This window comes from Triticum aestivum, chromosome 4A, assembly GCF_018294505.1.
Source record: "Triticum aestivum cultivar Chinese Spring chromosome 4A, IWGSC CS RefSeq v2.1, whole genome shotgun sequence".
Taxonomy (NCBI): domain Eukaryota; kingdom Viridiplantae; phylum Streptophyta; class Magnoliopsida; order Poales; family Poaceae; genus Triticum; species Triticum aestivum.
The window spans coordinates 139,293,819-139,305,411 of record NC_057803.1 but is presented as its reverse complement, the minus strand read 5'-3'; the positions used below and the strand labels follow the sequence as shown (position 1 = coordinate 139,305,411).

Sequence of the window (11,593 nt, the reverse complement as noted above, 5' to 3'; positions counted from 1 at the left end):
GCCCCCCTGGGCGACTCGGGGGTGACTAGGGTTCCGCGGCCGCCGCCACCCCCCTCCACTCCCTTCTTCCCCTCGCCGCTACCGGAGACGGCCGCCGGGGAGCCTGCGCGGGCGCCGGTGAAGGTGGCGGCGAGGATCTCGGCGCTCCATCCCCTCTCGGAGGCCTGCGGTTCCTGAGGCGGCGTCGTCGGGCGGTGGGCGGCGTTCGCAGGGGTGCTGGCCAGTGTGCCTGGCCGCGCGGGCGGCGGGTGGTTGGTGGAATCCGGCCGCGGCGCGAAGTTTCTTCGTCAGATCTGGAGGTTCGAAATCCCTTCCCGGCTACCTCTCTCTCGCCGTCGGCGGTGGCTTGTGATTTGCTCTCTGGCCCTGGCGTTGGTGCGAGTTGGTGGCCAGCTAGGGGACCGGGGGAAACCTTGGCCGGTCCGGCCGGTCCGGCGGCGGCAACGCCCAAGGGCGCTGCTTTCCTCCATGGGGGCGCAGCCGAGGTCCCCTGCTTCCACCCCGACCCACCCTGCCCGGGTGAAAACCTTATATCCTCTCGGATTTGGCGGCGGCGGCGCCTTGCGCGCCGTGACCTTGCTGGAGGCGCCGTTAGGGAGGCGGGATGCGGTCGGGAGGCGCTGCAGGTGAGGGACGGAGCTGCCTCCTCTTCATCGTCCGATTCCACGAAGCGTATTTCCACCTAGCTGGGCATGGACCGTGGCGGAGCGGCCGGCTAGGGATATCCCAAATTGAAGTGGCCGCACTATGTCCACCTTCCGATGTGAGGGCGGCATTCTTCGAGCTCTAGGGTGAGCTCCTCGAAACCCCGACGGTGCGGCGCCTACGAGCCATGGCGAGGGGGTAGGGTCCCTCTTCGGTGATTGAGATGGAAGATGTTGTTCCCCTTCTTCTCTAGGTGTTCCTGGAGCATGGCCATCTTTGAAGGTCGGATATGCCCTGCTTTGCTGCTCTGCTTTTCCTCATATGATCCTAGTGTGGAGTGCTCGGCCTTTGCAAGCTGTAATCTTTATTTCCTTTGCATTAGCTGCTTGTGGAGGTTGTAGTTAGCGTTTCAGTCCAGTGTTCCCATTGTATCCTTCTGACCGCTGTTATTTGGTTGTTTGCTGTAACTCCTGGCCGGTTGATGGCTTTGGTAATTCAAAGCCGGGCTCCTCGCGAGCCTTCGTTCTAAAAAAAATAGCAAGCTAGATATATTCGCAAAAGAAACAGAAACGCGAGCAGACTCGTCGGGGGTGGAAGCAGTACCTTCATGGAGAGGATGACGTGGTCCTGGCGGAGCAGTTCAGCGAGGACGGCGAGGAGGTCGGTGCGGAGGAGCCGAGACACATGCAATTTCATGTACTCCACCAGCCTCTGGTGGCCTCCGGCAGGGGGTAGCGCCGCGAGCCGCTTGAGCTGCGCGACCGCCATGAGGCCTTCCTTCCCCATCTCCTTCTTCCGCCGCCATATCGAAAGGCTTGGGCTCGATGCCGCCGCGGTAGAGCACAACCTCTGGTGGAGTTCACCCGCGGCGGCGGCTGCCGGTTGTAGGGTTTGGAGGAGGCGACGGTGGTGGCGGCGTGGGAGGAGACGGGAAAGCATTTGGGTGGGACCTGTGAGACAGAGTAGTGAACAAGACGCGGGACTCCAACATCAAACAAGAAACAAAAGAAATCAGCGTACGGTAATCTTGGGCTGCCGAGTGTGGACTGGGCGGCGGGCGAGGTGGCTCCGGGCGCTGGGCGGGCGGGGCCGGCAGGGGCGGATCTTGGGCGTCTGCCAGCGAGCCAGGCGGCGACGGCGTCCGACGAGCAGGTAGCGAGCCGGCGAGATCGGGAGGAGCGGCAGAGTCGTGATTCGGGAGGCTCCGTGCGTTGTTTCATGGGTCGGGATAGGCCTTTTTTTTTCAGCCGGCCCATCGCTAATTTCCCATGGTACTAGGGAGGGGCGTGGCTCTGTGCCGCACGCAGCGGCGCCGACGCACAGCTCGCCTACAGGAACCCAAACAGGGACGGCCCGGTAACTACTTGCAGCGTCACGCTGACGTCAAGATGACGTCCTGCGTGTTTTTTAACATTTATTTTCGTTTTCCCTTCATATTTTTATTTTCATTTTTTAATTTAATATATATACGAAATATTCTCATTCTATATACATATATATATATATGTATTATACTAAAAACAGTTTACATAAAATTTTAGAAAATGTAATCCTGCACTGAAAAATGTTAAATGTGTATATAAAACTGTTTCTGATGTATACAAAAAAATGCATTACATGAATAAAAAAGGAATGTTTATCATGTATACATAAAATGGTACTCATGTGAACAAAAAATGTAATCATGTTCACGAAAAATGTTAATCATGTGTACAAAAATGTTACTCATATGCACGAAAAATGTTAATGATCTACAGAACAAATATTAATCATGTGTGAGAGAAATATTTTTTATAATTAAAAAATTTCACACATTTAAAAAAAATGTACATGACATTTAAAAAGAATTTTTATAAAATGCAGAAAACATGTTTGTAAAAGAAACAAAAAATTTCGTACATTCAGAAAAAAAATGTACAACATATCTAACATAATCTTCACAAGTTTCAAAACAATAGTCGTAAGATTTCCAAAAAAAATGTTTATACAATGTACAAAAAATGTTTGCATACTTAAAAAATATATTTTACATTTGAAAAATGTTTCAACGTGTATTTGGAAAATTGATTAACATGTATTTGAAAAATATATTCAGAACATATTTTTGTGAAAAAGATTAAAGTTGCATTTGAAAAATGTTAAAGGTGTATAAAAATTGTTTTACATGTAGACAAAAAATAAACGAAAATAAACATGTGTTGAAATAAAATTAGACATGTTTAAAAATAAAAAATAAAAAACCGACAAAAAAGAAAGGCAGAGAAACAAAAGGGCAAGAAATAAACAAAGAAAATCAAAGTGCAAAGAAGGAAAAGAAAAACCAAAGAATGCCATCGAAATAGAAAGAAAACTGAGAAAATGGTGCAGAAAAATGGAAAATAGCCTTTCGCAAAAAATGGAAAATAGCAGAAGAAAACTAGCAAAAAATCATAAAAATGAACCCATTGCAAAAAGAAAGAGAAAACCAAAACATATAATGAAGAAAAAATAAAATCAAAGAAAACCGAATAAAAACAGAAGATGAAAAGAGAAAAAGGAAGAAAATCGTACTGAAGGTAGTTCGGAGTCCCGGATATGATCACGGACATGACGAGGAGTCTCTAAATGGCCGAGACGTAAAGATCGATATATTGGAAGGTTATATTCGGACACCGGATGAGTTTCGGGGGTTATTGAATAAATACCGGAGAACCAGGAGGTTACCGAAACCTCCCGGGGGTTATCGGGCCTTATGGGCCCAAGTGGAGGAAGAGGAGAGGCGGCCAGCTAGGGGCGCGCGGCCCCCCTAGCCCAAACCGAATTGGACTAGGGGTGCGTCCCCCCTTTCCTTCTTCTTCTTCTCCTTCCCTTCCTTCCCCTCTCCTACTAGGACTAGGAAAGAGGGGGAATCCTACTTGGAGCAGGATTGCCCCCCTTGGGCGCGCCTCCTCCTCCTTGGCCGCCCCTCCTCCTCTCCCTCTTTTATATACGGGGAGGGGCACCCCTTGGAGACACAACAATTGATCTGTTGATCTCTTAGCCATGTGTGGTGCCCCCCTCCACCATAATCCACCTCGGTTATATCATAGCGGTGCTTAGGCGAAGCCCTACATTGGTAGCTTCATCAACATCGTCACCACACCGTCGTGCTGACAAAACCCTTCCCCGAGCTCTACTGGATCGTGAGTTTGCGGGACGTCACCGAGCTGAAGTGTGCTGAACGCGGAGGTGCCGTACGTTCGGTGCTGAGGACCGATCGATCGTGAAGACGTACAACTACATCAACCGTGTTGTTATAACGCTTCCGCTTAACGATCTATGAGGGTACATGGACGACACCATGATCTTGCGTGTGCGTAGGAAAATTTTGAACTTACTACGTTCCACAACAGTGGCATCCGAGCCAGGTTTATGCGTAGATGTTATATGCACGAGTAGAACACAAGTGAGTTGTGGGCGATACAAGTCATACTGCTTACCAGCATGTAATACTCTGGTTCGGCGGTGTTGTTGGATTAAGTGGCCCGGACCGACATTACGCGTATGCTTACACGAGACTGGTTCTACTGACGTGCTTTGCACACAGGTGGCTGGCGAGTGTCAGTTTCTCCAACTTTAGTTGAGCCGAGTGTGGCTACGCCCGATCCTTGAGAAGGTTAAAACAACACTAACTTGACGAACTATCATTGTGGTTTTGATGCAGCCACGTAAAACTTGCAACAACAAAGTAGAGGTCGTCTAACTTGTTTTTGCATGGCATGTTGTGATGTGATATGGTCAAGACATGATGTTATATTTATTGTATGAGATGATCATGTTTTGTAACAGAGTTATCGGCAACTGGCAGGAGCCATATGGTTGCCGCTTTATTGTATGCAATGCAATCGCCCTGTAATTGCTTTACTTTATCACTAAGAGGTAGCGATAGTCGTAGAAGCAATAGTTGGTGAGACGACAACGATGCTACGATGGAGATCAAGGTGTCGCGCCGGTGATGATGGTGATCATGACGGTGCTTTGGAGATGGAGATCAAAGGAACAACAAGATGATGATGGCCATATCATATCACTTATATTGATTGCATGTGATGTTTGTCCTTTATGCATCTTATTCTGCTTTGTTTGACGGTAGCATTATAAGATGATCTCTCACTAAATTTTAAGGTAAAATTGTTCTCCCTGAGTATGCACCGTTGCCAAAGTTCCTCGTGCCAAGACACCACGTGATGATCGGGTGTGATAAGCTCAACGTTCATCTACAATGGGTGTAAGACAGTTTTACACACGCAGAATACTCGGGTTAAACTTGATGAGCCTAGAATATGCAGATATGGCCTCGGAACACTGAGTCCGAAAGGTCGAGCGTGAATCATATAGTAGATATGATCAACATAGTGATGTTCACCATTGAAAACTACTCCATTTCACATGATGATCAGTTGTGGTTTAGTTGATATGGATCACGTGATCACTTAGATGATTAGAGGGATGTCTATCTAAGTGGGAGCTCTTAAGTAATATGATTAATTGAACTTGAATTTATCATGAACTTAGTACCTGATAGTATTTTGCTTGTCTATGTTATTGTAGATAGATGGCCCGTGTTGTTGTTCCGTTGAATTTTAATGCGTTCCTTGAGAAAGCAAAGTTGAAATATGATGGTAGCAATTACATGGACTGGGTCCGTAACTTGAGGATTATCCTCATTGCTGCACAGAAGAATTACGTCATGGAAGCACCGCTGGCTGCCCAACCCGCTGCAGGAGCAACACCAGATGTTATGAACGTCTGTCAGAGCAAAGCTGATGACTACTCAATAGTTCAGTGTGCCATGCTTTATGGCTTAGAACTGGGACTTCAACAACGTTTTGAACGTCATGGAGCATATGAGATGTTCCAGGAGTTGAAGTTAATATTTCAAGAAAATGCCCGGATTGAGAGATATGAAGTCTCCAATAAGTTCTACAGCTGCAAGATGGAGGAGAATAGTTCTGTCAGTGAACATATACTCAGAATGTCTGGGTACCATAATCACTTGACTCGGCTGGGAGTTAATGTTCCGGTTGATAGTGTCATTGATAGAGTTCTTCAATCACTGCCGCCAAGCTACAAGAGCTTCGGGATGAACTATAATATGCAAGGGATGGATAAGACAATTCCCGAGCTCTTCGCAATGCTAAAGGCTGTGGAGGTAGAAATCAAGAAGGAGCATCAAGTGTTGATGGTCAACAAGACCACCAGTTTCAAGAAAAAGGGTAAAGGGAAGAAGAAAGGGAACTTCAAGAAGAACGGCAAACAAGTTGCTGCTCAAGAGAAGAAACCCAAGTCTGGACCTAAGCCTGAGACTGAGTGCTTCTACTGCAAAGGGACTGGTCACTGGAAGCAGAACTGCCCCAAGTATTTGGCGGATAAGAAGGATGGCAAGGTGAACAAAGGTATATGTGATATACATGTTATTGATGTGTACCTTACTAGAGCTCGCAGTAGCACCTGGGTATTTGATACTGGTTATGTTGCTAATATTTGCAACTCGAAACAGGGACTACGGATTAAGCGAAGACTGGCTAAGGACGAGGTGACGATGTGCGTGGGAAATGGTTCCAAAGTCGATGTGATCACCGTCAGCACGCTACCTCTACATCTACCTTCGGGGTTAGTTTTAGACCTAAATAATTGTTATTTGGTGCCAGCGTTAAGCATGAACATATCTGGATCTTGTTTGATGCGAGATGGTTATTCATTTAAATCTGAGAATAATGGTTGTTCTATGTATATGAGTAGTATCTTTTATGGTCATGCACCCTTAAAGAGTGGTCTATTTGTGTTGAATCTCGATAGTAGTGATACACATATTCATAATGTTGAAGCCAAAAGATGCAGAGTTGATAATGATTGTGCAACTTATTGGTGGCACTGCCGCTTGGGTCATATTGGTGTAAAGCACATGAAGAAACTCCATACTGATGGACTTATGGAATCACTTGATTACGAATCACTTGGTACTTGCAAACCATGCCTCATGGGCAAGATGACTAAAATGCCGTTCTCCGGAACAATGGAGCGAGCAACAAACTTGTTGGAAATCATACATACTGATGTATGTGGTCCGATGAATGTTGAGGCATCGTTATTTTCTCACCTTCACAGATGATTTGAGCAGATATGGGTATATCTACTTAATGAAACATTTGAAAAGTTTAAAGAATGTCAGAGTGAAGTGGAAAATCATCGTAACAAGAAAATAAAGTTTCTACGATCTGATCGTGGAGGAGAATATTTGAGTTACGAGTTTGGTCTACATTTGAAACAATGTGGAATAGTTTCGCAACTCACGCCACCTGGAACACCACAGTGTAATGGTGTGTCCGAATGTCGTAATCGTACTTTACTAGATATGGTGCGATCTATTTACTGATTTATCGCTATCATTTTGGGGTTATGCTTTAGAGACAACCGCATTCACGTTAAATAGGGCACCATCAAAATCCGTTAAGACGATGCCTTATGAACTGTGGTTTGGCAAGAAACCAAAGTTGTCGTTTCTTAAAGTTTGGGGCTGCGATGCTTATGTGAAAAGCATCAACCTGATAAGCTCGAACCCAAATCGGAGAAATGTGTCTTCATAGGATACCCAAAGGAGACTGTTGGGTACACCTTCTATCACAGATCCGAAGGCAAGACATTTGTTGCTAAGAATTGATCCTTTCTAGAGAAGGAGTTTCTCTCGAAAGAAGTGAGTGGGAGGAAAGTAGAACTTGATGAGCTAATTGTACCTGCTCCCTTATTGGAGAGTAGTTCATCACAGAAAGCGGTTCCTGTGACACCTACACCAATTAGTGAGGAAGCTAATGATGATGATCATGAAACTTCAGATCAAGTTACTACTGAACCTCGTAGGTCAACCAGAGTAAGATCCGCGCTAGAGTGGTACGGTAATCCTGTTCTGGAGGTCATGTTACTTGACCATGACGAGCCTACGAACTATGAGGAAGCGATGATGAGCCCAGATTCCGCAAAATGGCTTGAAGCCATGAAATCTGAGATGGGATCCATGTATGAGAACAAAGTGTGGACTTTGGTTGACTTGCCTGATGGTCGGCAAGCCATCGAGAACAAATGGATCTTCAGGAAGAAGACTGACGCTGACGGTAACGTTACTGTCTACAAAGCTCGACTTGTTGCAAAAGGTTTTTGACAAGTTCAAGGAGTTGACTACGATGAGACTGTTGGGAAACATAGTAATGCGAAAAAATTCCTACGCACACGCAAGATCATGGTGATGCATAGCAACAAGAGGGGAGAGTGTAATCTACGTACCCTCGTAGACCAACAACGGAAGCGTTATGACAACGCGGTTGATGTAGTCGTATGTCTTCACGGCCCGACCGATCAAGCACCGAAACTACGGCACCTCCGAGTTTTAGCACACGTTCAGCTCGATGATGATCCCCGGACTCCGATCCAGCAAAGTGTCGGGGAAGAGTTCCGTCAACACGACGGCGTGGTGACGATCTTGATGTTCTACCATCGCAGGGCTTCGCCTAAGCACCGCTACAGTATTATCGAGGAGTATGGTGGAAGGGGGCACAGCACACGGCTAAGAAAACGATCACGCGGATCAACTTGTGTGTGTAGAGGTGCCCCTGCCTCTGTATATAAAGGAGCAAGGGGGGAGGAGGCCGGCCGTAGGAGGGGCGCGCCAGGGGAGTAGGATTCCTACTCCTAGTTGGAGTAGGTTTCCTCCTTTCCTAGTCCAACTAGGAGAAGGGGGAAAGGGGGGAAGAGGGGAACGAAGGGTGAGAGGGGCCGCGCCCCAAACCCCTTGTCCAATTCGGACTGGGCTTGGGAGGGGCGCGCGCCACCTCCTGGTCCTTCCCACTAAGGCCCATTAAGGCCCATTGCTTCTTCCTCGTATTCCCGTAACTCCCCGGTACCTCCGAAAATACCCGAATCACTCGGAATCTTTCCAATGTCCGAATATAGTCGTCCAATATATCGATCTTTACGTCTCGACCATTTCGAGACTCCTCGTCATGTCCCCGATCTCATCCGGGACTCCGAACTCCTTCGGTACATCAAAACTTATAAACTCATAATATAACTATCATCGAAACCTTAAGCATGCGGACCCTACGGGTTCGAGAACAATGTAGACATGACCGAGACATGTGTCCGGTCAATAACCAATAGCGGAACCTGGATGCTCATATTGGCTCCCACATATTCTATGAAGATCTTTATCGGTCAGACCGCATAACAACATACAGTGTTCCCTTTGTCATCGGTATGTTACTTGCCCGAGATTCGATTGTCGGTATCTTAATACCTAGTTCAATCTCATTACCGGCAAGTCTCTTTACTCGTTCCGTAATACATCATCTCACAACTAACTCATTAGTTGCAGTGCTTGCAAGGCTTATGTGATGTGCATTACCGAGAGGGCCCAGAGATACCTCTCCGACAATCGGAGTGACAAATCCTAATCTTGAAATACGCCAACCCAACATGTACCTTTGGAGACACCTGTAGAGCTCCTTTATAATCACCCAGTTACGTTGTGACGTTTGGTAGCACACAAAGTATTCCTCCGGCAAATGGGAGTTGCATAATCTCATAGTCATAGGAACATGTATAAGTCATGAAGAAAGCAATAGCAACATACTAAACGATCGGGTGCTAAGCTAATGGAATGGGTCATGTCAATCACATCATTCTTCTAATGATGTGATCCCGTTAATCAAATAACAACTCTTTTGTTCATGGTTAGGAAACATAACCATCTTCGATTAACGAGCTAGTCAAGTAGAGGCATACTAGTGACACTCTGTTTGTCTATGTATTCACACATGTATTATGTTTCCGGTTAATACAATTCTAGCATGAATAATAAACATTTATCATGATATAAGGAATTAAATAATAACTTTATTATTGCCTCTAGGGCATATTTCCTTCAGTCTCCCACTTGCACTAGAGTCAATAATCTAGTTCACATCGCCATGTGATTCAACACTAATAGTTCACATCACCATGTGATTAACACCCATAGTTCACATCGTCATGTGACCTATATCCAAAGCGTTTACTAGAGTCAGTAATCTAGTTCACATCGTTTATGTGATTAACACCCAAAGAGTACTAAGGTGTGATCATGTTTTGCTTGTGAGATAATTTTAGTCAACGGGTCTGTCACATGCAGATCCGTAAGTATTTTGTGAATTCTATGTCTACAATGCTCTGCACGGAGCTACTCTAGCTAATTGCTCCCACTTTCAATATATATCTAGATCGAGACTTAGAGTCATCCAGATCTGTGTCAAAACTTGCATCGACGTAACTTTTTATGACGAACCTTTTGTCACCTCCATAATTGAGAAATATTTCCTTATTCCACTAAGGATAATTTTGACCGCTGTCTAGTGATCTACTCTTAGATCACTATTGTACTCCCTTGCTTAACATAGTGTAGGATATACAATAGATCTGGTACACAGCATGGCATACTTTATATAACTTATGGCTGAGGCATAGGGAATGACTTTTATTCTCTTTCTATCTTCTGTCGTGGTCGGGCTTTGAGTCTTACTTAATTTCACACCTTGTAACACAGCCAAGAACTCTTTCTTTGATTGTTCCATTTTTGAACTACTTCAAAATATTGTCAAGGTATGTACTCATTGAAAAACTTATCAAGCGTCTTGATCTATCTCTATAGATCTTGATGCTTAATATGTAAGCAGCTTCACCGAGGTCTTTCTTTGAAAAACTTCTTTCAAAACACTCCTTTATGCTTTGCAGAATAATTCTACATTATTTCCGATCAACAATATGTCATTCACATATACTTATCAGAAATGTTGTAGTGCTCCCACTCACTTTCTTGTAAATACAGGCTTCACCGCAAGTCTGTGTAAAACTATATGCTTTGATCATCTCATTAAAGCGCATATTCCAACTCCGAGATGCTTGCACCAGTCCATAGATGGATCGCTGGAGCTTGCATATTTAGTTAACACCTTTAGGATCGACAAAACCTTCTAATTGCATCGTATACAACTCTTCTTTAATAAATCCATTAAGGAATGCAATTTTGTTTATCCATTTGCCAGATTTCATAAAATGTGGCAATTGCTAACATGATTCAGACAGACATAAGCATAGATACAAGTGAGAAACTCTCATTATAGTCAACACCTTGAACTTGTCGAAAACCTTTTGCGACAATTATAGCTTTGTAGATAGTAACTCTACTATCAGCGTCCATCTTCCTCTTGAAGATCCATTTATTTTCTATGGCTTGCCGATCATCGGGCAAATCCATCAAAGTCCATACTTTGTTCTCATACATGGATCATATCTCGGATTTCATGGCCTCAAACCATTTCGCGGAATCTGGGCTCATCATCGCTTCCTCATAGTTCGCAAGTTCTTCATGGTATAGTAACATGACTTCCAGAACAGGATTACCGTACCACTCTGGTGCGGATCTCACTCTGGTTTACCTACGATATTCGGTAGTAATTTGATCTGAAGTTACATGATCATCATCATTAGCTTCCTCACTAATTGGTGTAGTAGTCACAAGAACAGATTTCTGTGATGAACTACTTTCCAATAAGGGAGAAGGTACAATTACCTTATCAAGTTTTCTACTTTCCTCCCACTCACTTCTTTCGAGAGAAACTCCTTCTCTGGAAAGGATCCATTCTCAGCAACGAATATTTTGCCTTCGGATCTGTGATAGAAGGTGTACCCAACATTTTCTTTTGGGTATCCTATGAAGACGCACTTCTCTGATTTGGGTTTGAGCTTATCAGGATGAAACTTTTTCATATAAGCATCGCAACCCCAAACTGAAGGAAATATGCCCTAGAGGCAATAATAAAGTTATTATTTATTTCCTTATGATCATGATAAATGTTTATTATTCATGCTAGAATTGTATTAACCGGAAACATAATACATGTGT

At 44.7% G+C, this 11,593-nt stretch overlaps 1 protein-coding gene across 1 annotated transcript in view; it reads right to left on the bottom strand.

Annotated features, from left to right (window-relative positions):
• Positions 1-1,868, bottom strand: part of LOC123085616 (pentatricopeptide repeat-containing protein At1g62350) — a 9,606-nt gene extending 7,738 nt beyond the window's left edge. The window contains exons 1-2 of the mRNA XM_044507278.1: positions 1,666-1,868; positions 1,249-1,595 (exon numbers count right to left, since the gene is read on the bottom strand). Coding sequence (XP_044363213.1) covers positions 1,249-1,584 — 336 coding nt within the window. The 5' untranslated portion in view covers positions 1,585-1,595; positions 1,666-1,868. The remainder of the gene's footprint in view (positions 1-1,248; positions 1,596-1,665) is intronic.
• Between the last annotated feature and the right edge of the window lie 9,725 nt (positions 1,869-11,593).